Genomic DNA, 23,001 nt, shown 5'->3' with positions numbered 1-23,001 from the left:
TCACGCTGCCAGGCCCGGGTTCGATTCCCAGCCAATGCATGCACAACCTTTTTGGAGCTTCTACACTGAACAAAAATATAAACGCAACATGTAGTGTTGGTGCCATTTTTCATGCACTGAAATAAAAGATCCAAGGAATGTTCCATACGCACAAATTCGTTTACATCCCAGTTAGTGAGCTTTTCTCTGTTGCCAAGATAATCCATCCAGGTGTACCCTGTGCTGGGGAAAATAAAAGGCCACTCTAAGATGTACAGTTTTGTCAAACAATAAAATGCCACAGATGTCTCAAGTTGAAGGAGCGTGCAGTTGGCATGGTGACTGCAGGAATGTCCAACAGAGCTGTTGCCAGAGAATTGTAATGTTTATATTTCTCTACCATAAGCAGCCTCCGTCATTTTTAGAGAATTTGGCAGCATGTCCAACCAGCCTCACAAGCGCAGACAAATCACAATAGCTTGAAGATTTTGCGAATACATGGCACTAGTCATGAGGCATGGCACAAGCATGACATATCGTCTCCATGCAACACAGAGACGTCAGGTCTAGTTAAAAACAAGGCTTCACTGTAAGTAATCCAATAGCTCAGACAAACTGGTAGGACTGAGTGGCTCAAAGTAAAGTTGTTGGCTACTGACTAGCATTGCTCATCATGCAGCAGGTAGAGCTTTTGTTCAAGCAAGAGAAGGAAACCCTCCCACTGTGATAAGTACCTATCTGCAGTGAGATTCTCAATGTGTTTCATGCATAATAAGGGTTGCAAGGAGAAGTACGTCACTAAAGGTTGTACTCAGGGCTTTGCTGTAATCTAAGCATTGTATGGAGTAGGACACCACATTTTTAGAGGTTGAATGGAGTATACCACTAATCTAAGGGTTATAATACAATAATAAATACAGTCAGGTCCATAATTATTGGCACCCTTGAGAAAGATTTAAAAAAAGATTTGGGACATTTTATTATTACATAAATGCTCAGACAAAGATATTTGGTTTAACAAGTAGTAATACATTTAAAAAAAGATGGGGCAAAATTGTCACCATGATTTAATCCTCTAGCACCCTTCCAATTCTAATTTATTTAATGGGATTGGAGAACACGTTGGGAGGGATCTTAGACCATTCCTCCATACAGAATCTTTCCAGATCCTTGATATCCTTTGTCTGCTCTTATGGACTTCCCTCTTCAATTCAAACAGGTTTTCAAATGGGGTTCAAGCCCGGAGACAGATGGCCATTGCAAAATATTGATTGAGGTCAATTAACAATTTCTTTCAGTTTTGATTTGTGTTTGGGATTATTGTCTTGCTGGAAGATCCACAAGTGTCATCCTCCTGGCAGAGGCAACCAAGTTTTTGCCTAAAATGTCCTAATACTTGTTAAATTTCATGATGTTGTTGACCTTAACAAGGGCCCCAGTACCAGTGAAAGTAAAATAGCCCAATAACAAAGATCCATCATCATATTTTACCGCAAGTATGAGGTACTTTCTGCACATGTGAACGACCTGTTAGATTCAGTCTTATGTAGCAAAATAAGATGTAATATTTTTTGGTTATTTAACAAAAAAAAAGTATGTTCCTTTTCATACAGGACAATCAGTATGAGTTACCATCGAGAGCATGCTTTTCACAAAAGGCTGTTCCCAATATGTATAAGAAAGTGAGGGGAGAAATTCTCCAAGAACTCAAGACATACCCAATTTCTCTCACAACAGATATTTGGTCTAGAGTAAACCATGACCCCATACATGAGCCTGACTATTCACTACATAGCCAGTGATTGGTCTCATGCCCCATTGTCTTGAGACAACCTATATGCCAGAGAACCATACTGCGGACAACCTGAGTGAAGCTCTCCGGTCCGTGTTGGCAGAATGGGCATTGGATGAGAAGAAAGTGTCCTGTAGCACAACTGACAACAGGGCAAACATTGTGGCCGCGGTGAGGCAGTTGGGTTGGCCATGGCTTAACTGCTTTGGACACAAACTGCATCTGGCAGTCACAGAAGGTGTTGTAAGTCAGAAAAAACACGCAACCCGGGCCTTCGACAATGTAGAAAATTGTAAAAATAAAGAAACCCTGGAATGAGTAGGTGTGTCCAAACTTTTGACTGGTACTGTATATGAAATTATGCCTATTGCATTCCAAATACAATTAGTCCTATTAATTGAATGATGTGCACATTTCATTCTATTAATTTTAGGCTATTTAAATCAAATACAACCTACAATTTTTGTTATCAAGATGTTGGTCCTAGATTAATAAATTGTATACATCAAATTATATGAAATGCAAGGGAATAAATATTTGAAACACAAAGAGTTTTGGAGCAGGTCCTGGCCATACGACGGGTATTGATTGACGATCGAGACCACAAGCATTTAGATCAGTCATGGCAGGTCAATGTTCTGCAAACGATCAATGCCGCACTGATGCCTGTGCCTAACTTCACTGATATCCTATCTGGGGAGAACTGTGTGACAGTGTCATCAGTCAAGCCCATTTTACAACTTTTAAACAGGACACACGCAACAAGAGCTAACAAAAAAGAAAAAGCTAAAAAAAAAAAAAAAAAAAAGATGGGCAGTGTATTGCAGGACAGTTAAGCTGCCCGTTGCCTATAAACGACTATTGTTTCAGTCCACTATCATAGGCTCGCACTCGCCAAAGTTAGGCTATAAAGTTTTGATCAAGGAACACCATGTTTCTTAAATCGAATAGGCAGAACCACTTAAGGATCTGCCCATTTTTTTTAAATTTTCACCTAAAATGACACACCCAAATGTAACTGCCTGTAGCTCAGGACCTGAAGCAAGGATATGCATATTCTTGATACAATTTGAAAGGAAACACTTAAGTTTGTGGAAATGTGAAATTAATGTAGGAGAATATAACACATTAGATCTGGTAAAAAAAAAATATATATATAAAAAAAACATTTTGTTTTGCACCATCATCTTTGAAATGCAAGAGAAAGGCCATAATGCATCATTCCAGCCCAGGATACATTTTGGCCACCAGATAGCAGCCATGTGCAATTGTTTTAGACTGATTTCTGTTCAAATCTTTGTATCAAGACTGCCCAAATATGCCTAATTGGTTAAATAATACATTTAAGTTCATAACTGTGCACTCTCCTCAAACAATATAATGGTATTATTTCACTGTAATAGCTACTGTAAATTGGCCAGTGCAGTTAGATTAACAAGAATTTAAGCTTTCTGCCCATAGATATGTATTTGTCCTGGGAAATGTTCTTGTTACTTACAACCTCATGCTAATCGCAGCCTACATTAGCTCAACCGTCCCGCCGATCCTGTAGAGGCTTTGAGCGCAATAGTTTTATTTTCCGTTGTGTCTTTATTTACATAATTATAAGTATTTTTTTATTCCTCACATGTGCTTTGGCTTTACATGTATTACTGTGTTATTATTCTTAATTGTTTTACATTAACTTAATAACCAACCAACCCCCTTATAAACTAAAAAATATCTATGAAAATTCCTATTTGAAAGCCTAAGTAGCCTACGGGCACCATTTGTCACAATGCTGATGTCACCATGCTGCTTTTTGTTGCCTTCAGTAAAAAATAGAAGACCATGAACAAAAAGTGTGTGTAAGCTTAAATCTTGGGCTCCCAAGTGGCGCAGCGGTCTAAGGCACTGCATCTCAGTGCAAGAGGCGTCACTACAGTCCCTGCTTCGAATCCAGGCTGTATCACACCCGCCGTGAATGGGAGTCCCATAGGGACAATTGGCCCAGCATGGTCCAGGTTTGGCAATCATTGTAAATAAGAAGTTGTTCGTAACTGACTTGAATAGTTAAAGGTTAAAGAAATAAAAATATATAAATGCTGGTGGTGTTTAGACTGCCCAGCTGATAATTGGCCATTTTAAATCGAAACAGGCAATTACACTGCGACAAATAGTATGCCTTTTTTCTCTTTTTTACATCAATATAGTGGAATCATGCAGCCCATATGTTTTGATTTCATAAGACATTAAGGTTTGTATCATTGTTGCCAAATAACGCAATCATAAATATAACCGGTTTTAAATTATCACTTTTTAAGCTGAACGCAATAATGGCTACATGTGCACACTAGCTCAGAAAAATTAAATTATATTCTTACAATAAAATTATAATATAAAATAAAGGCACTTCATGTTTCATAGGAAAGACCTTCCTAAAATAAAGTGTACAGGCAACTAAATTGATTTATTCCACTTTGGACTTAAAAGGTAGATGTTGCAAAAGCCCACATCAGCAGCTTGCATGTGTGGAACCCATTTATGTTAATTAACAGTCAATTACCATGAGACCGACAGTTATTTGCTTCACAATCACTGGCTGACAATGTGACCGCAACAGCCCTAGCCCCACCTATCTCTTTAAGGAGTCAGGTGCGGACATATGCTAACAGATTGAGTACGGTAGTGTACTAAACAACCAAAGATTAAAAGGTTGGTTTATACTAGGTCTATCGACATGTCTGTACACAATTGTCACAGTGAAATCATGAACATTCTATCGTCACCGGAGAGCAAACTTTTCGTTGTCGTTATGAAAAAGTATAAAAAACACAAAAACAGGCTGCATGACAACAGCAGCCTGGTGGTCCAAAATAGTATAACTGGTGTATTTTAACACCAATAAACCAATCCATTTAAAATTATTTTTGTATATATGTCAATCTAGCAAACCAGGCAACTTCCTAAACAATGTTTTGGTTCATTAAGTTAACTGGCTAGCCAGTTCAAATAATGACCATATCATAGCTGACAACATCTTAACTTTAGCTCAAATCACATCTATTTAAAAAACCCTTATACATCAGCATATGTCAAAGTGCTTATACAGAAACCAAGCCTAAAACCCCAAACGGCAAGAAATGTAGAAGCTAATTTGTATTCATTAGAGGAAAATAAACTCCCAACAAGTTAGTGGCGCACTAATTACAGAAAAGCAGGGCATTCTACCGGAGTATTTTAGAACTTGGACACCGTCTCGTTGACCTAACATTATATCCTCATTTGAATTTGGTGCAAGTCATGTTCTTCACATTACAGTCTCTGGTAAACACACACTATATCAAATCAAATATACATTTGTCACATGCACAGGATACAGAAGGTGTAAACGGTACAGTGAAATGGTTACTTGTGTAGTGGAGTCTTCGCTAGCTAGCTAAACAATTACCCATTATCCCAACTCATGTTACTACCATGCATTAATCTGCTGGTAGGTGAAGCTAAGCAATTAGGTTCAATGTTAGCTAGTTAACATTGGGCTATAACTAGTAATGGCTTTCTGAGATACAAACAATATTACTACACAGATCATACACGTAATGTTAGCGAGCCAGCCAGCTAACATTAGCTAGCTAACAGTACGCATTAACTTCAATGCTCGCTAGCTGGACTCTTCACCGTATACATGGAAGAACGCTTCTCCTTCTGTCAAGGAAGCCATGGTTGCACTTAGTTTGAAGATGTAATCCAGTGTTTTTATACAACAGCCTTTTGGGTGTTCTCCATCCGCATATTTTCAATCAAACGTCAGAATTTTCAACATCTCCTTAGATATCATACTCTGCTTCCACTGGGCCTTCCACTGATTTCAAAACTCGGTCCTCCAAAAAGTGGAGATTTGTGACACTTTTACAGTTCTTCGTGATATCTTTAAAAAAAGCATCATTAGAAAGGTTTATCTACACATACTGAGCAGCTAATGTTAGACAGAAGCATGCTACATGGCACATGAAAAGTTAAATGAAAGTTCACGTTCCAGAAGGCATTTGCTAAAAAACGCATTGATACCTCTCCTGTGACGTGCGACATACGCCTAGTTTCCTTAAGTCACATATGCTACTGTTTTTCAACACCAAACCCAAAACTGGTGTACGTGGTCAAAAAGCTCAAGTCATCTGACTTAATAATGTCCCACATTTTTTTAAGCATACAATATAGCTCAGTATTTGTCTAATTTATTTTGTACAGCATTTTGACTCATCTTTATCAAGGGTGCCAATAATTATGAACCTGACTGAATATGTGATGGGTTGTATGGGATACATCCTAATGGTTTTTATAGACTACATCCTAAGGGTTGTCTAAGTACTTGGATAGTTGGAGGTGGACTGTGGTACTCTTCAGGCCAGGGCGATGTGTCACCGTGGACACAGTGGAGCAGAACAAGGATCTTTGGAACTTCTTACGAGGTCTCATAGGGAAGAGAAGGCTAACTTGTGGTTAATCACATATGAATGCTAAATGCAGGCTAAGTGTGGGCACACCGAGCAAAGGGAAATCATTCCAGCCGGTTGCCATGGCCACCAATACGTAAAATGTATGAATGCATGACTAAATCACTTCAGATTAAAGTGTCTGCTAAATGGCATATATTACTATTAAGACCAATGTGGATATATCTTATTTTCTAGGACATCTGCATTTATTCTGAACATGCTGCCAGTGAATATTGGGATGCCCACAGGGAAGATGTACATTTGAAATACATATTGTTAAATAAAATCTCACCATTTACAACTAATACAGCTGCAGAGGGCAGTCTATACATTGATGAAACTGATCAAATGTGTAATTACCAGAGGTGGGACTAAGTCACTATTATTCCAGTCACAAGCAAGTCTCAAGGTCCGAGTCGAGTTCCAAGTAGAACAAGCAGAGTCTCGAGTCAAGTGCAAGTCGTGCATTCTAACAGCAAGTCAAGTAAAACATTTTTTATCTATACATGCTATGACTAGTTCAACTACCAATCTTTATGAGGCTACCAGACATAACTTTATTACTTTGTCTACAACACATAGATTGTAATAATTACATTTTAACAAATTCAAAATGTCAGCTTCATAAGTGAATTCTCAATTTCGACATACCAAAAGACCAGTAGCTAAGCCTCTACTAGTAATTGTTGCCTGATACCCCATTGCTGGTATGTTTGCAAAGTAAAGAGTTCATTTTTTGATTACCAAAATGTTTTGTAGCTGGATATTTACAGGAAATCAACTCTCCCTACAATTTGACGTTGGCTCTGCACCCGATCCTATTGCTGTACAGCAAATCAGCACTCTGCTCGCTAGCTCAGTGGTTCTAACTTTGACCCGCGACCCCCCAAAAAAAGCAGTGGTTCAAAGCTTGCGACCCCCCCCCCCCCCATATGCGCACACAATCACTTCTCAAAATGTAGCTGATCATTTTTGGATTCTGAAGCACAGGCATGCTTGAGACAAATTAGTACCATACCGTAGGCCTATATCAGAAACCCGATCAAATAAAATGTTATGTCACATGCTTCTGCCTAGAATTCGAGCATCCCGGGGTCGCCTCTTCAATGTTGACGTTGAGACTAGTGTTTTGCGGGTACTATTTAATGAAGCTGCCAGTTGAGGACTTGTGAGGAGTCTTTCTCAAACTAGACACTAATGTACTTGTCCTCTTGCTCAGTTGTGCACCGGGGCCTCCCACTCCTCGTTTTATTCTGGTTAGAGCCAGTTTGCACTGTTCTGTGGAGTAGTACACAGCAATGTACGAGATCTTCAGTTTCTTGACAATTTCTCGCATGGGATAGCCTTCATTTCTCAGAACATGAATAGACTGACGAGTTTCAGAAAAAAGTGCTTTGTTTCTGGACATTTTGAGCCTGTAATCAAACCCACAAATGCTGATGTTACAGATACTCAACTAGTTGAAAATAGTTCAGCCTCTCTCAGCCTATTGCAGACAGCCTGAGCACTGATGGAGGGATTGTGTATTCCTGGTGTGACTCGGGCAGTTGTTGTTGCCATCCTGTACCTGTCCCGCAGGTGTAATGTTTGGATGTACCAATCCCGTGCAGGTGTTGTTACACGTGGTCTGCCACTGAGGACGATCAGCTGTCCGTCCCGTCCTTAGGCGTCTCACAGTACAGACATTGCAATTTATTGCCCTGGCCACATCTGCAGTCCTCATGTCTCCCTGCAGCATGCCTAAGGCACGTTCACGCAGATGAGCAGGGCATCTTTCTTTTGGTGTTTTTCAGAGTCAGTTAAAAGGCCTCTTTAGTGTCCTAAGTTTTCATAACTGTGACCTTAATTGCCTACCGTCTGTAAGCTGTTAGTGTCTTCACGACTGTTCCACAGGTGCATGTTCATTAATTGTTTATGGTTCATTGAACAAGCATGGGAAACAGTGTTTAAACCCTTTACAATGAAGATCTGTGAAGTTTAGATTTTTACGAATTATCTTTGAAAGACAGGGTCCTGTAAAAGGGACGTTTACACACACACACACGCAGGGGTACAAGGTATTTGAGGTAGATATGTACATAAAGGCAGGGTAAAGTGACTAGGCATTAGAACTTGGAGGGAAGTATCAAGTTGAAATCTGAGCTATAGTCTATAAACATTAGGACCGGGACCAGTATCGTGATACTCATTAGTACCATGGCAAGGAAACAGAACACGAAGCGGATTTACCTTTAGGGAAAAAGCCTGAATGTTGGACCAACCTTATGTTGCCATCCAGAGTCAGTTATTTATTTTCCATGCTATAGCACACAATATTTTACAGTAGGTTTTTAAAGGAGCCAAGAGTGTGGTTGCTTTGTGTTGACATTAAGGAAAAATTGAGATTGAATCATCTGTGGATCTGTTGAGGCAGTACGCAAATTAGAGCAGGTCCAGGGTGTATGGGATGATGGTGTGTGTGTGTGTGATGACCAGCCTTTCAAAGCACTTTATAATTACAGATGTAAGTGCTACAGTCATTTGCTCCCGAGTGCCACAGCTGTCTAAGGCAATGCATCTCAGTGCAAGAGGCGTCACTACAGTCCCTGGTTCGAATCCAGGCTATTTCACATCCGGCCATGATTGGTAGTTCCATAGGGTGGAGCACAATTGGCCCAGCATCATCCGGATTTGGCCGGGGTAGGCCGTCATTGTAATTAAGAATTTGTTCTTAACTGACTTGAATAGTTAAATAAATAAGATTGAAAATGTCCGTGAAGACACTTGCCAGCTGGTCTACGCATGCTCTGAGAACGAGCCCTGGTATTCCGTCTGGCCTGGCGGACTTGCAAGTGTTAACCTGTTTAAAAGCTTTACTCACATCGGGAACGGAGAGAGATCACAGTCATCAGAACAGGGACTTTCATGCAGGACTGTTTTCCTTGAAGCGAGTATAAAAAGGCAGTTAGCTCATTTGGGAGTTCTGAGTCACTGGGCATCTCACGGCTGGGTATCCCTTTGTAAATCCATTATCTTCTGCAAGCCCTGACACATCAGAGGAGCGTAGGAGCCCGGTGTAATAGAATTCCACCTTGGCAGGTAGCCTAGCAGTTAAGAGAGTAACTGGAAGGTTGTTGGTTTGAATCTCCGAGCAGCCTACGTGAACAATCTGTCGATGTGCCATTGAGCAAGACACTTAACCTTAATTGCTCCTGTAAGTCACTCTGGATAAGAGTGTCTGCTAAATTACTAAAATGTATAGCGTCCTTTTGCATATTTGATGTCTCTGAATAAATAAATAGGCAAATATAGCAAATATAAAATGGTAGGCTATATGTAGACTATTAAAAAACATTTTTTTCCCCCATTCAGTTTAAACCTCACTTTGAAAACTAGCCCATCAGTTGCACAATTTTATTTTTTTTGCAAGTCGATGCTGCGGCTGTCTCTGGCTGAGTGAAAGCCACAAAATGAGTGACAAAACCTGACCAGATAATTTCAAGTTGAGTCTTGAAGCTCCAAGTCAAGCCATTTTATTTATCAAGCCGAGCCTGAAGTCAAATTTGTGACCTTGAGTCGGACTAGAGTCCAAGTCATGTGACGAGTCCACACCTCTGCTAATTACTAACTGCACAATTCAAATCACTTAGCACATACCTTGTGGGAGTGAAGAAGCAGATGTTGCTGAAACCCACAGACTCCTGTGACGCGTTGAGCATATCTGAAATCAGAGGTTGTTTAGAGTCAGAGCCACCAAAAAACCCTTTCAAGCTAAATAGTAGCCAATGTTAATACTGGGTGCACCACTACATGTAAATTATACATTGATTGTTGCCAGTGATCGCATTGAATGATCGAGAGCAATGTATTTACTGTAGCCTACAAATATTGTGCACTGGAAATCCATCAGAGGACAAGCTAAAAATAGACAATTCTGTGGGGAAATGCATTGTAACTTTAATTGAATATGTTCATGGTACAATTCATAGCAATGACAAATGTGTAACCCATTTATACAATTCCACTACCAGCGCAAAAGGAAATGCATGCATTGGCCGGGAATCGAACCCGGGCCTCCCGCGTGGCAGGCGAGAATTCTACCACTGAACCACCAATGCTTTACATGCTAGAACTTCCCTGCTTATGGCTTAAAAAGGAACTGCATTCCACAGAATAATCCAGCCGGAGAGTGGCCACCAACCAGAGTGAAGGGGAGGAGCACAGCAAACAAGTGATTGAGCGTGTCTCAAAGCAGGACGGAGGACTTTCTCAGCACAGAGACTCAGACTGAATGAGCATGTATAACAATGGTACATTGAGAACAGACCCCTGGAGTCTCACTGACTTTATGAGTACCTTAAAATACTCCTGCTGTTGAGCTGCTGTTGGTCATGGAGAGGGGTTAGTTACCAGTAGCTTAATGTGATAACTGGCTGATGGCTGCTCATAGCACATTCTTCATGTGCCACTTACCCTCACTCACCATAGCTGGCAGGCGAGGGGGCAGATCAACATGTGCAGGCGGGGGAAGGTACGGCTCAGAGCGCATTAGGAGAAGAATGACTCATCACCCGCCTCTCCGGCCAACCCCTTAGTGACGTGGCTCTCGGCCTCATTCAAAAGAGCAGGATACACCCTATCCCCATCTAAGCATGGGTGGTTCAGTGGTACAACTCTTGCCTGCTGTACAGGAGCCGGGTGGCCCGGGTTCGTTTCCCAGCCAATGCATAATACCTTTTTTAGAGCTTCCGCCTTCCGATAATACTGTATAAACCAAACATTGAAAAGGCATTCAAGGAACAATTGTGAAATATTACATATTTCTAAAGCTATATTCACTCCAAATGCTGTCAGTGATTTATGTCAAATACAATTCTTATCGGGCTAAACAGAGGCACAATTTTGATAGCATAGCTCTGTAGTACAGCTACAAGCAAGGATCAATTTGATAAGGTCACAGATGTGGATATTATTGGGTGTATGTCAATATGATTAGCTCCAATCTATACAGAAAACACTTTGAACCATAAACAAATTGGGCAAATAAATACAGAAAGACCGATATTGGTATGTATGTAAAGACACCAAATAGCCAATGTACCCAGATAAATAGGGCAGGATATGTGACAGTATGCATGAGAGTCAGGCATACATAGAAATGCACACAGGATAGTACTGGACAATAGCTTGCTAGCAAATGATGATACCTCAGTCATGGGTCCACAAAATCATGCAAATGGTACTGAACTCAGTACCAAAATCATGTTTTGACATTGCAGTGGCTATTGCTGTTTTGGTTGTTTTTTTACTTAGCGACATTGTGGATATCATCGTTTTGGCTTTTAACTCTGATCTAACTAGCTGCATCTAATCCGGTGTTGGCATGTTGACTGACGTCCTAAATTCCCACGAGATACCGCGACAGTTTTCACACTCACGGATACGGAGCCTCAGAACTAAAATATCCGGGCACGGATTAGGAGCCACTCCCATTTTAAAACTAGATATTTTTTTCACTGGCCTACACACAATAACCAATGTCAAAGTGGTATTATATATATATATTTTTTTAAATAGGTCAATAAGTATTCAACCCCTTTGTTATGGCAAGGCACATGACTACCTCATCTCTGTACCACACACATACAATTATCTTGAAGGTCCTTTTTATTTTTATTTCACCTTGTAAGCTAGTCGAGAACAAGTTCTCATTTACAACTGCGACCTGGCTAAGGTAAAGCAAAGCAGTGCGACAAAAACAGAGTTATTAATGGAATTAGCAAGCGTACAGTCTAACACAATATAAAAAAGTATATTTACAGTGTGTGCAAATGACGTGATGAGGTAGACAATAAATAGGCCATAGTAGCGAAGTAATTACAATTTAGCAGATTAACACTGAAGTGATAAATGAGCAGATGATGTGCAAGTAGAGATACTGGTGTGCAAAAGAGGAAAAAGTAAATAAAAACAATATGGGAATGAGGTAGATTGGGTGGGCTATTTACAGATGGACAATGTACAGCTGCAGCGATCGGTTAGCTACTCAGATAACTGATGTTTAAAGTTAGTGATGGAAATATAAGTCTCCAGCTTCAGCGATTTTTGCAATTCGTTCAAGTCACTGGCAGCAGAGAACTGGAAGGAAAGGCAGCCAAAGGAGGTGTTGGCTTTGGGGATGACCAGTGAGATACACCTGCTGGAGCGCGTGCTGGGTGTTACCGTGACCAGTGAACTGAGATAAGGCGGAGCTTTACCTAGCATAGACTTATAGATGACCTGGAGCCAGTGGGTCTGGCGACGAATATGTAGCGAGGGCCAGCCGACTAGAGCATACAGGTCGCAGTGGTGGGTGGTATAAGTGGCTTTGGTACCATAACGGATGGCACTGTGATAGCAAATTGGATGCAGTCTGAGTAGAGTGTTGTAAGCTATTTTGTAGATGACATCGCGGAAGTCAAGGATCGGTAGGATAGTCAGTTTTACTAGGGTAAGTTTGGCGGCGTGAGTGAAGGAGGCTTTGTTGTGAAATAGAAAGCCGATTCTAGATTGGATTTTGGATTGGAGAGGTTTAATTTGAGTCTGGAAGGAGAGTTCACAGTCTAGCCAGACAACTAGGTATTTGTAGTAGCCCACATATTCTAGGTCAGAACCGTCCAGAGTAGTGATGCTAGTCAAGAGGGAGGGGTGCGGGCAGCAAACGGTTGAAAAGCATGCATTTGGTATAACTAGTGTTTAGGAGCAGCTGGAGGCCACGGAAGGAGTGTTGTATGGCATCGAAGCTTGTTTGGAGGTTAGTTAACACAGTGTCCAAAGAAGGGCCAGATGTATACAGAATGGTGTCGTCTGCATAGAGGTGGATCAGGGAATCACCCGCAGCAAGAGCAACATCATTGATATATACAGAGAAAGGAGTCGGCCCAAGAATTGAGCCCTGTGGTACCCCCATAGCGACTGCCAGAGGTCCAGACAACAGGCCCTCCGATTTGACACACTGAACTCTATCTGAGAAGTAGCTGGTGAACCAGGCGAGGCAGTCATTTGAGAAACCAAGGCTATTGAGTCTGCCGATGACGATGTGGTGATTGGCAGAGTCGAAAGCCTTGGCCAGGTCGATGAAGACGGCTGCACATTACGGTCTTTTCTGTTGGCCTTGGTTGGGGTAGCCAGGAGGAAAGCATGGCCAGCAGTAGAGAAATGCTTATTGACATTTTCGATCGGTGGTGACCATGTTACCTAACCTCAGTGCAGTGGGCCACTGGGAGGTGTTCTTGTTCTCCATGGACTTTACAGTGTCCCAAAACTTTTTTGGAGTTAGAGCTACAGGATGCAAATGTCTGCTTGAAAAAGCTAGCCTTCCTGACTGAGTGTATTGGTTCCTGACTTCCCTGAACAGTTGCATATTGCGGGGGCTATTCGATGCTATTGCAGTATGACAGGATGTTTTTGTGCTGGTCAAGGGCAGTCAGGTCTGGAGTGAACCAAGGGCTATATCTGTTATTAGTTCTACATTTTTTGAAAAGTGCATGCTTATTTAAGATGGTGAGAAATTACTTTTAAAGAACGACCAGGCATCCTGGACTGACGGGATGAGGTAAATATCCTTCCAGGATTACCGGGCCTGGTCGATTAGAAAGGCCTGCTCGCAGAAGTGTTTTAGGGAGAGTTTGACAGTGGTGAGGGGTGGTTGTTTGACCGCGGACCCATAGCGGATGCAGGCTATGAGGCAGTGATCGCTGAGATACTGTTTGAAGACAGCAGAGGTGTATTTAGAGGGCAAGTTGATCAGGATGATATCGGAGGGTGCCCATGGTTACGGATTTGGGGTGGTACCTGGTGGGTTCCTTGATGATTTGTGTGAGATTGAGGGCATCTAGCTTAGATTGTAGGACTACCGGGGTGTTAAGCATATCCCAGTTTAGGTCACCTAACAGAACGAACTCTGAAGATAGATGAGGGGCAATCAATTCACATATCAGTCGAGCACTGAATTTCAAAACAGATTCAACCAAAGGCCAGGGAGGTTTTTCAATTACTCGCAAAGGGCACCTACTGGTAAATGGGAGAAAAAATAAATATATAATAACAACAGACATTGAATATCCCTTTGAGCATGGTGAAATTATTACACTTTGGATGATGTATCAATACACGCAGTCACTACAACGATGCAGGCATCCTTCCCAATTCAGTCGCCAGAGAGGAAGGAAACCGCACAGAGATTTCACTGAGGCCAATGGTGACTATAAAACATAATTTAATGGCTGTGATAGGAGAAAACTGAGGATGGCTCAACAATGTAGTTACTCCACAATACCAACCTAAAATGAAAGAGGGAAAAGGAAGCCTGTACAGAATATTCCAAAACATGCATCCTGTTTGCAATAAGGCAACAAAGCCAAACTGCAAAGAAAGTGGCAAAGAAATTAACATTATATTTTGAATTCAAAGTGTTATGTTTGGGACAAATCCAACAAAACACATCACCAAGTACCGCTCTTCATATTTTCAAGCGTGTGGTGGCTGCATCATGTTTTGTGTATGCTTGTCATTGGTAAGAACAAGGGAAGTTTTTTTAGGGTAAAAAAAAAAAACAAATCAAAATGAAGCAATAAGCACAGGCAAAATCCTGGAAAACCTTGTTCATTCTACTTAACAGATACTGGGAGACAAATGTACCTTTCAGCAGGACAATAACCTAAAACACAAGGCCAAATATACACTGGAGAAGCTTACCAAGACGACACTGAATGCTCATGAAAGGCCTAGTTAAAGTTATTACTTAAATTGGCTTGAAAATCTATGGCAAGACTTGAAAATGGCTGTCTAGCAATGATCAACAATCCACTTGACAGAGCTTGAAGAATCTCAAAAAAAGAATTAATGTGCAAATATTGTACAATCCAGGTGTGCAAAGCTCTTAAGAGAAAAAAAAATCAACTGTAATCGCTGCCAAAGTGAATTCTAACATGTATGGACTCAGGGGTGTGAATACTTAAGTAAATGAGATATGTAGTTAAATTTGCAAAACTTCTAAAAACATGGCATTAACTTTATCATTATGGCGTATTGTGTGGAGATGGGTGAGGGGAAAAAAATGTCATCCATTTTGAAACCAGGCTGTAACAAATTGTGGAATAAGGGGTATGAAAACTTTCTGAAAGAGCTAAATGTCCCTCAGTCTTCTGAGGTCAGAGCAGAGGACGACAATACTACGGGGTCCGGGGAGCAGTTGTAGTAGAGGATTTGGTGCATTGCTCAGAGGAAAAACGGCAGGCGAAGGCATTTAAGATTTTACAACAGGACCGTCACAACCCTAGTCAGTTCTCCTCTGTGTCTTTCTCACTTACAACCCCCGAGCGCCACCCCCTGCTATTAAAACAGCAGGGGGCGGCTCAATCACGCAGGAAGAAAAAGAACAGCACCAATCAACGCGTAGGCTCAATTTCTGTATAAATACTGCATTTTTTTTTTTAACTACTGTTGCACGGTATTTGAAACTTCAGTACTTTTTCAATTCTAGAAGAATGACTACAAAATTGACTATGAGCAGGGTGATCAGAAGAGGAAAACGGTCAACATGTTGACACTGGCCCAGACCTAAGGTTAAAAAATAATATACAAATAAAAATAAATTTTATATATATATATAAAATTTATTTTTATTTGTATATTATTTTTTAACCTTAGGTCTGGGCCAGTGTCAACATGTTGACCTTTTTCCTCTTCTGATCACCCTGCTCATATATTATTTTTTTATATATTTTTTTTTTAAATCGCCTTTTTCAAATTGAATCACAGCAAAGTGCTGTAAACAATAACAGGACTCCTCCCTGTTCACCTTGGAATTTACAACCATCCTTGTCATGTAGGCCAATTTGGACAACTTAAAACGAAGCATCAAGTGGTAACTTACCGTTAGTGTCCCCCTCGGTCTTTGGCGGGCTGTCTTCTCTGGGTTGGCTGTCACCGCTTCCAGTTTCTTCTTCATCCTCATCATCTTCAGGGGTCACCAGCTTCATCAGGCTGTGGTTACAAGCACTGGCAGCTTCTTTGGTGCCTGGACAGGATCGATGAAGGACACAAACCTCCCGAAACAGAGCTATGGCGCCATCTGGTGACCAGATTTTATAAGCACTTGCTCGTGCTACTCCTATCATACAGTACAATACACAACCACTTTGATCTGTGATAAAGGCCTAATAGTTACCATTCTTTGCTAACATCAAGTTATACATTCCATCTGACACTATGATGTTTCTATACTAAGCTTATGATGAAGGATACTCTTTTTGCGGTCGTCGTAGGACAGGCAGGGCAGGACAGCAGTCAGAATGCCAGAGGAGTAGGGCAGGACCACCCTCCCTGCCAGCTGGATAAACTCCCTCATCCACGTCATGGCTGTCAACTGGATTAGGTCATTGGCTAGAAGGACAGAAAGAGAGTCATTCTGGGGTCGGGTGGGACTTTGATAAGATAGAGAGAACTTGGAAATGGTTCTGTGATGACTTGTTAAACTTTCAGGTGAATTTCAAATCATTCCTGAGCTTTCAACCTTCATTCTGTTAGGGATAACTGTGACTAAGTCATAATTTTGTATAATGGATAAGAAAAACATAAATTAAACAGTCAATTTAAAAAGAGAAGATAGTCAAAGCAATGCCATTAATATCAGATGTCATTGCAGCAATAGAGCAGATCAGTTCTCATTTCCCCATTGGCTAATGAGTCACACTAACCCTGTGATGGTTATAGTGTGATGAAAACTCAATGCTGGGTTCCTCTTACACACACTAAGTCCAACTACCATCTATGGTGCTGTTTATCGGTTTTCCATTAAAACACGTAAGAAACAATTATAAAATTCCCTGTCAATTTACAATGCAGAATAATGGTCCAATTACACAAGCATTACCGCTTGGGGAGGGCAATTAAGTTATCTACCGCAACCCTTTACAGACATAGAACACAGCTACAGTAACATGTCAATAGAGACAATTGATAACTTTTCGGACAAAAAAAAAGTACCACATCAGGTCTGGTGCCTTTTCAGACAGTATAATTCTGTTCCGGCATAAAATGTTCTGTATTTTTTCCCCCTAACAATAAACATTGCTAATTGATGTGCTGCTTTGTTGTTTTATGGTATGGTAGCTAGATGTGTTTTATTTCTACTAAATGTCTTAGTAAGTCACGATATTTAAACTTTAAAGTACTTTTTTTTAGTAGAGTGGTCAATGCTCAGGCAAGCAGGCTGCACGCAATAGCTCCCGATTGTTTGATTGACAGTTCTGGTTGCCTAATGATCGATTTTAGTCCCGTTTTGAAAACAGCATTCCTTTACAGACAAGTAAAATATCAGTTCATATCACCAGATAAGATTGTGTTTCTGCATTTTTTTAAAAAACAACCTGGTATAGCCTACACTAACAGAAAAACATGCGGTTGCACTTTCAAGGGGCCACATTACGTCTGAAAAGCATTATCGATAAAGGCTACCGGTAGCCTGCTGTAATTTAATATTTGGCAAAAACAAAGAGTAGGCTACGCCATGCTCGCAAAGACTGGTCCAAAGACATCCGTGCCATGAATAGGTTAGGATATTCTACACGCAACAGACAGAAGACACACTTGAGTCATTAGTGAAGACAGAGCAGGCAGGCCAGTTAGGGAGAGGGAGAGGGGCAGAAGCATGCTCATATGTTTTGGTAATCTGAATCTCACAATGTCTCGTCTTGCAAAACTCTTCCTCTGGTTTTATTTGAATTACACAAATTCCCCAGGCCTTTATAGCCTATAACAGAGAAAATATTATTTTGTGATAACTGAACTGTGATTTTAATAAGTGTGTGTGGGGGGGGAATCCCAACTTCATCTTAACGTTTAAAAGTTCACACCCCTAGTTAGGCTACTGATGTTGTCATCACTTGACCGCCTGTCATGCTGACAGTGTGCCTTTGTGGCTGGGCTATTTTATTGTTATAAAAAGAAGCTGTTACCGTGTTCCAACACATATGCTTTCTGTTTCATGGTTGTAACGAAGGCACTCCACAAATAAAAGTGATTAAACACTTGAATTTGTGGTTGACATACAGCCTACAGCAACAAATTTAAATGCTATTGTGTTATCTGAAATACAAATCGTATTTTAATAATACTTAAGACCTTCATAAAAACACCCAAATAATTTTGTGATAGCATATATGAAATCTATTTATTATACTGTCAGAATGACTGCTCATTAACTTGAAGGGGAGTCCCTCCAGGCCTAGCAGTTGTAGTGTTAAACCCTAACAGTTGCTTACACATCAATCTAATGACCTATTCCTGAAATTCCACTTTACCAGTTTAACTCAAAGATTTAATGGATGGATCCCAATGTGAAACTTACTGAGTTTGGACTCATCAGAAACCTGGCAATGGATGACCAGGATGTTGGCCATCTCTGCAAACTTGACACTAGAGGGAGTCTTCTTGATCTCCTTCAGGAACTCGCCCAAGACAACTTCACACCTGAAAGACAAGAAACAGTCACAGTTTCCTTCCTAGAGTACAGCAGACTGAGGAGGGGAGAACAGCGGGTTTGGACGTGCGAAGAGAAAAGAGGAATAAAGGGTTCTTACGTCCTCCGAATCTCTTTGCTGCTGTCCCCTAAGATCTGGAAGAGTCCATCAAGGATTTCTGGTAGGTAGTCCAGGAGGTTGATGTCCGGAACAGATTCCAGAACTAATATCTGTAGCAAGGGAGAACCAGAATAACAACCTCAGCTGCTATTAATACAACTACCAGTGTATAAGATTTTTCATAACACACTTTTAGGTGGGCTATAGGATAGCCAAAAAAACTCATTTTTAACAACCTTTAAATGGCTATTAAAGAATGGATATTAATTCATAAAGAGTGATGAATAATGATATTGCTGTAAAAGTATAGAAACAGGTCTTATTCTGCTCATCAATGACATAAGTTTTAATGTGACATGGCAATCGGTTGTACTCACCCAGGATATGATGAATTGACGGGCATACTGGTTATTGGAGTAGATTCTCTCACGCAGCAGGGGGACAAACGCCACCAGGTCAAACTTGTTACTCTCCGTCACAATGTCCTGTGAAAGCAGAGAAGGGTCATTGTTTTGGGGGTTCATGACCGAACTCGTCTCTTACCTTAGCTGCCGTTCATGTATAACTGTTTGTCACTTCAGCTATTAACCAATCATTAACCACCTCATCTAGCCAAAGCCCCTTCTAAACTGACATTAAACTTCCAGGAAATGTCTCAACATGGTTTTTACTGGAATCTCACCTTCAACAGTCTGTCAAGGAGTTCAGAGCCACTCTTCACATTGGGGTCAGGATCTGCAGCAAGCTGGAGTAGAGAGCACACAACATCAGAGGTAGCCTAAAGACATGTCTTCTGAGAATTAAGACTCTGGTTACCTTGCTGAGGCCGTCGAAGAGCACGTTGAAGTGGGGTAACACAGCTCCCCTGGCCACTTTTACTATGTTGTAGAGCGCCTCACAGGCATAGTACCGCAGTCTGCTGTCTGAATCATTAAAGCAGGTGAGTACAGGCTCGATAAGCTCCTTCAGGTACAGCCCAGAGTCCTGCAAGACGCACCAAACATTAGGGGTGCAATCTCAACTTTTTTTTAAATTACTTAAATGCAGTCTTCTCAAACATGTATATTAAGTAGATGCATTTACATGACATGTTGACACGCTTACAAACATGTAACTTGCTGGAATGGGGTTAACAAAGGCATAAAAAAAACAAGAATGAAACAGCAAACAGCAAAACAACCCTGCGTAATGTACAATGTATTACAGATCTGTGTATGGGTGCCCAGAGGCTTTACCTTTCCCAGGGCAATGGAGCATGCTGCCAGGCCGATGAGGCCTCCTTTGCGGCTGTGAGGGTGCTGGGACAGGGCGAACTCTGAGGCCAGTATCTGGATAACATGTCTAATCTGGGTAGAGTTGTTCTGAGCCACAAACTCCCTCACCAGTCTGTGGATTAAGGCAACAGAGAAAGATTATGTTCATGAACATAAAAGAAACAAATGTCTAGCAAGATAAGACACACGAAAATCAGAGTAGTGTTCAATCTTGGGGATACACATGGTGTGCAATGCAGCATTTGGACCAACACATTAGCCTCCACTGATCAACTTGGCTTACTCATAAAAAGGCGTTGATGAGTTTAATCAAGTGTGTTATTACTTGGCTAGAACAAAGCCTGCCCACAGTCTGTCTCCAGCCATCAACTTATCATACAATGCAGCAACATAACCCAATCAGGGGCCTGTGGCAGGACCACCTAATGCTCTATAATCCTTTCCCATTTTAACTTTAGTGTCACATGATGCATCTTACATGTCCCAAGAATAGAAATACAAGAACAAGTCAGTATCATGTGCCTGAAAGAAAGCAGGCGTCCTAATTTAATTTCACTTAAAGGCCTCAACTTTCAAAATACAGAACATTTCAAATGATAATTTGAAGGCAGTGGGACACATTCCACATGGTTTCTCAGGAGATTGCTTACCATGTGCAAACCCAGTTTACTTGAAATTATATGGAGTGTGTGAAGTGATGGTCACATTACCGTACAAACCATTATCACTAGCCGACTCTTACAAACGCTGCCAGTCATGCACAGGCATGAGACAGACGAGTAGTCATTTTGGAAGGCTATATATTATCCCCTACAAACACGAAACAAAATACTTTCACCAGAATGATGTGCAAGAACGACTCACTTTTCAATCTCTAGAGCAGCAACCTTCCTCTTCTCGTACAGTTTGTCGTTGAGTGCTCTGACAATATTTGGGGTCAAAGGCGAGAAGTCTTTCTCGGTGTTCATTTTCAGAGGCTTTAGTGGGGAACTTGACAGTTCGGTTAATGATAAGGGGAACGTTGTTTCATAAACTCGCCCTAAACTATTCCAATAACGACGCAAATCCCTTACAGAAAACAACCCCGATACCAAACCTGGGAATAGCAGACTTCGAAGCCTGGGATAACCTGTCACGACGGAGCGTGGCAAGATGATCGTCGCAAAGATACCTATTGATAATATGCAGCAATCGTTCCTAATAGACTTGCTCATGTAGCCATATTTCCTGGCTCACATGACTTCCTTGAAGGGCGGTTAGTCAAGCACCGATCTGAAGATCTGTTTTGAACGTCACGTGCAAATGAACGCGAGAGGTGGGGAGCTTTAACATCAAGGCTGGGTTCAGCACGAAAAAAAGTAGTGGAACGTTCAATTAAACGGAAACGTGCTAAAGATCAGCTGAAAAACGGGGAGGGTTGGGCTTGATTTAAAAGTGCACCGCTGTCATTTAAAAACGTCACTAATTGCTGCAAGTTACGCCCAAACAGAAGCGTTTTGGGGGAAATGTGTCGTTCAGTACAAACCGTTCGGGAACGTAGCAAACGTTCAACCGCAATGAATGCACCGCCAGAATGACGTCTACATAACGCACATGTAAAAATTGAATTTTTTTAAATTACCATTTGGAATGGGGCATCACTTGTGGGAAATAAAGTATCACTGTTGCAGAAATGCGTAGGCTAGCTGCTTTTAGCAATGCTTGTATTTACACACCAACGTTGCCGGAAGTTAATTTTCAATTTTGTCGAATGTTTGGTCCGTATACAGTCGGATTTTTTTAATTAACGTTCATGCAATGTATAATTACACAATTTCCACACCTGGGTCTGGTGACCCATGCAATTTCTCAGCGATGTCAAATCAAATGTTATGTCACATGCGCCGAATACAACAGGTGTAACCCTTACAGTGAACTGCTTAACGTTACTTACAAGCCCTTAACCAACAATGCAGGTAAGAAAGTATTTACTAAAATCAACTGAAAATAAAAAGTAAGTTCCTTTCTGCTTACCTCGTGTTAAAATATGTCCCCCACAAGTTGTTTTTTGTGCAGGTACGGACCACATGCAGGACTTCTTTTGACATGAGATAAACTGAGAGAAAAGTAATTGACGTTCTCAATTTTCCCCCTGCATAAGGAAACCTACGGACAAAACGATACAACTCTAATGCTCGCTTCTTCTTTTTTTAAACACACAAACTGCTCGAGAAAATACTAATAAAGCACTTACAGTTTGATGCCCAATTTACGATGGATAACAGCGTTTCAATACAAAATGAGTTATGCAGGAGGTTGGCTAACACCTGAAATGTTCATCAAAATGGAGGAAAGCATATGTCGAGAAAGAGCCACTAGGGGGTGCTAGGAGGTAGGCCTATTCGCTCAGGTGACTTTTAAACAGCTGTTTTTTTTTCATACAGGCAATCAGCTATAGGTCTGGTAATCACCGGTCTTGTCCTTTCGATGAGTTGAGTGTGATTGATGATGCTACGTTTTTTTTGGTCTTCTTCAGACAGGAAATTGTTACTTTGACCTTTTTTAAAGTTAATAAAAACGAGATTGCAATAACCGATGGCTCTCAAGTTCAACTTGTTGTGTTGATAATGTTATGCTTATATTAACAATTACGAACTTTTATATCGCCTTATCAATTAAATGTTGCATGAACATTGTACATGTTCTGAAGGTTAATGGATGTGACATTTACTAGATATTTTTGGTCCTCGTGGTCATTTTCTGCTGTGTCCGCGATGGACGTTTTCGTTTTTTCTTGGAGAGATTATTATTTGCCTGAATTTTAACATGGGATCGTTATATATGGGATTGTTGACAGTATTTGCTCGACTCATGTCACACAGTGCAAGTGTTTGATA

General features: G+C 40.9%; 1 protein-coding gene and 1 non-coding gene across 4 annotated transcripts in view; both read right to left on the bottom strand.

Moving 5' to 3' along the window:
- The window catches only part of vac14 (vac14 homolog (S. cerevisiae)), a 30,966-nt gene extending 8,493 nt beyond the window's left edge, over positions 1 to 22,473 (bottom strand). The window contains exons 1-11 of one of the 3 annotated variants that reach the window (XM_036978252.2): positions 22,359 to 22,473; positions 22,139 to 22,220; positions 20,087 to 20,237; positions 19,668 to 19,835; positions 19,534 to 19,596; positions 19,229 to 19,336; positions 18,852 to 18,961; positions 18,620 to 18,741; positions 16,516 to 16,653; positions 16,145 to 16,288; positions 9,886 to 9,949 (exon numbers count right to left, since the gene is read on the bottom strand). In XM_036978252.2, the coding sequence (XP_036834147.2) occupies positions 9,886 to 9,949; positions 16,145 to 16,288; positions 16,516 to 16,653; positions 18,620 to 18,741; positions 18,852 to 18,961; positions 19,229 to 19,336; positions 19,534 to 19,596; positions 19,668 to 19,835; positions 20,087 to 20,237; positions 22,139 to 22,212 (1,142 nt within the window). In that variant the 5' untranslated portion in view covers positions 22,213 to 22,220; positions 22,359 to 22,473. Of the gene's footprint in view, positions 1 to 9,885; positions 9,950 to 16,144; positions 16,289 to 16,515; positions 16,654 to 18,619; positions 18,742 to 18,851; positions 18,962 to 19,228; positions 19,337 to 19,533; positions 19,597 to 19,667; positions 19,836 to 20,086; positions 20,238 to 20,989; positions 21,682 to 22,138; positions 22,271 to 22,358 lie in introns of those variants that run through there. The other 2 variants (XM_036978250.2, XM_036978246.2) reach the window with 2 other exon arrangements.
- Positions 10,276 to 10,346, bottom strand: trnag-gcc (transfer RNA glycine (anticodon GCC)). Its single transcript has one exon. It is a non-coding gene; the product is annotated as a tRNA-Gly (tRNA).
- Positions 22,474 to 23,001: the final 528 nt, after the last annotated feature.

This window comes from Oncorhynchus mykiss, chromosome 1, assembly GCF_057628025.1.
Source record: "Oncorhynchus mykiss isolate SJ-2025 chromosome 1, ASM5762802v1, whole genome shotgun sequence".
NCBI lineage: Eukaryota > Metazoa > Chordata > Actinopteri > Salmoniformes > Salmonidae > Oncorhynchus > Oncorhynchus mykiss.
The sequence above is the reverse complement of the archived record's forward strand: the minus strand, read 5'-3'. Positions and strand labels throughout refer to the sequence as shown.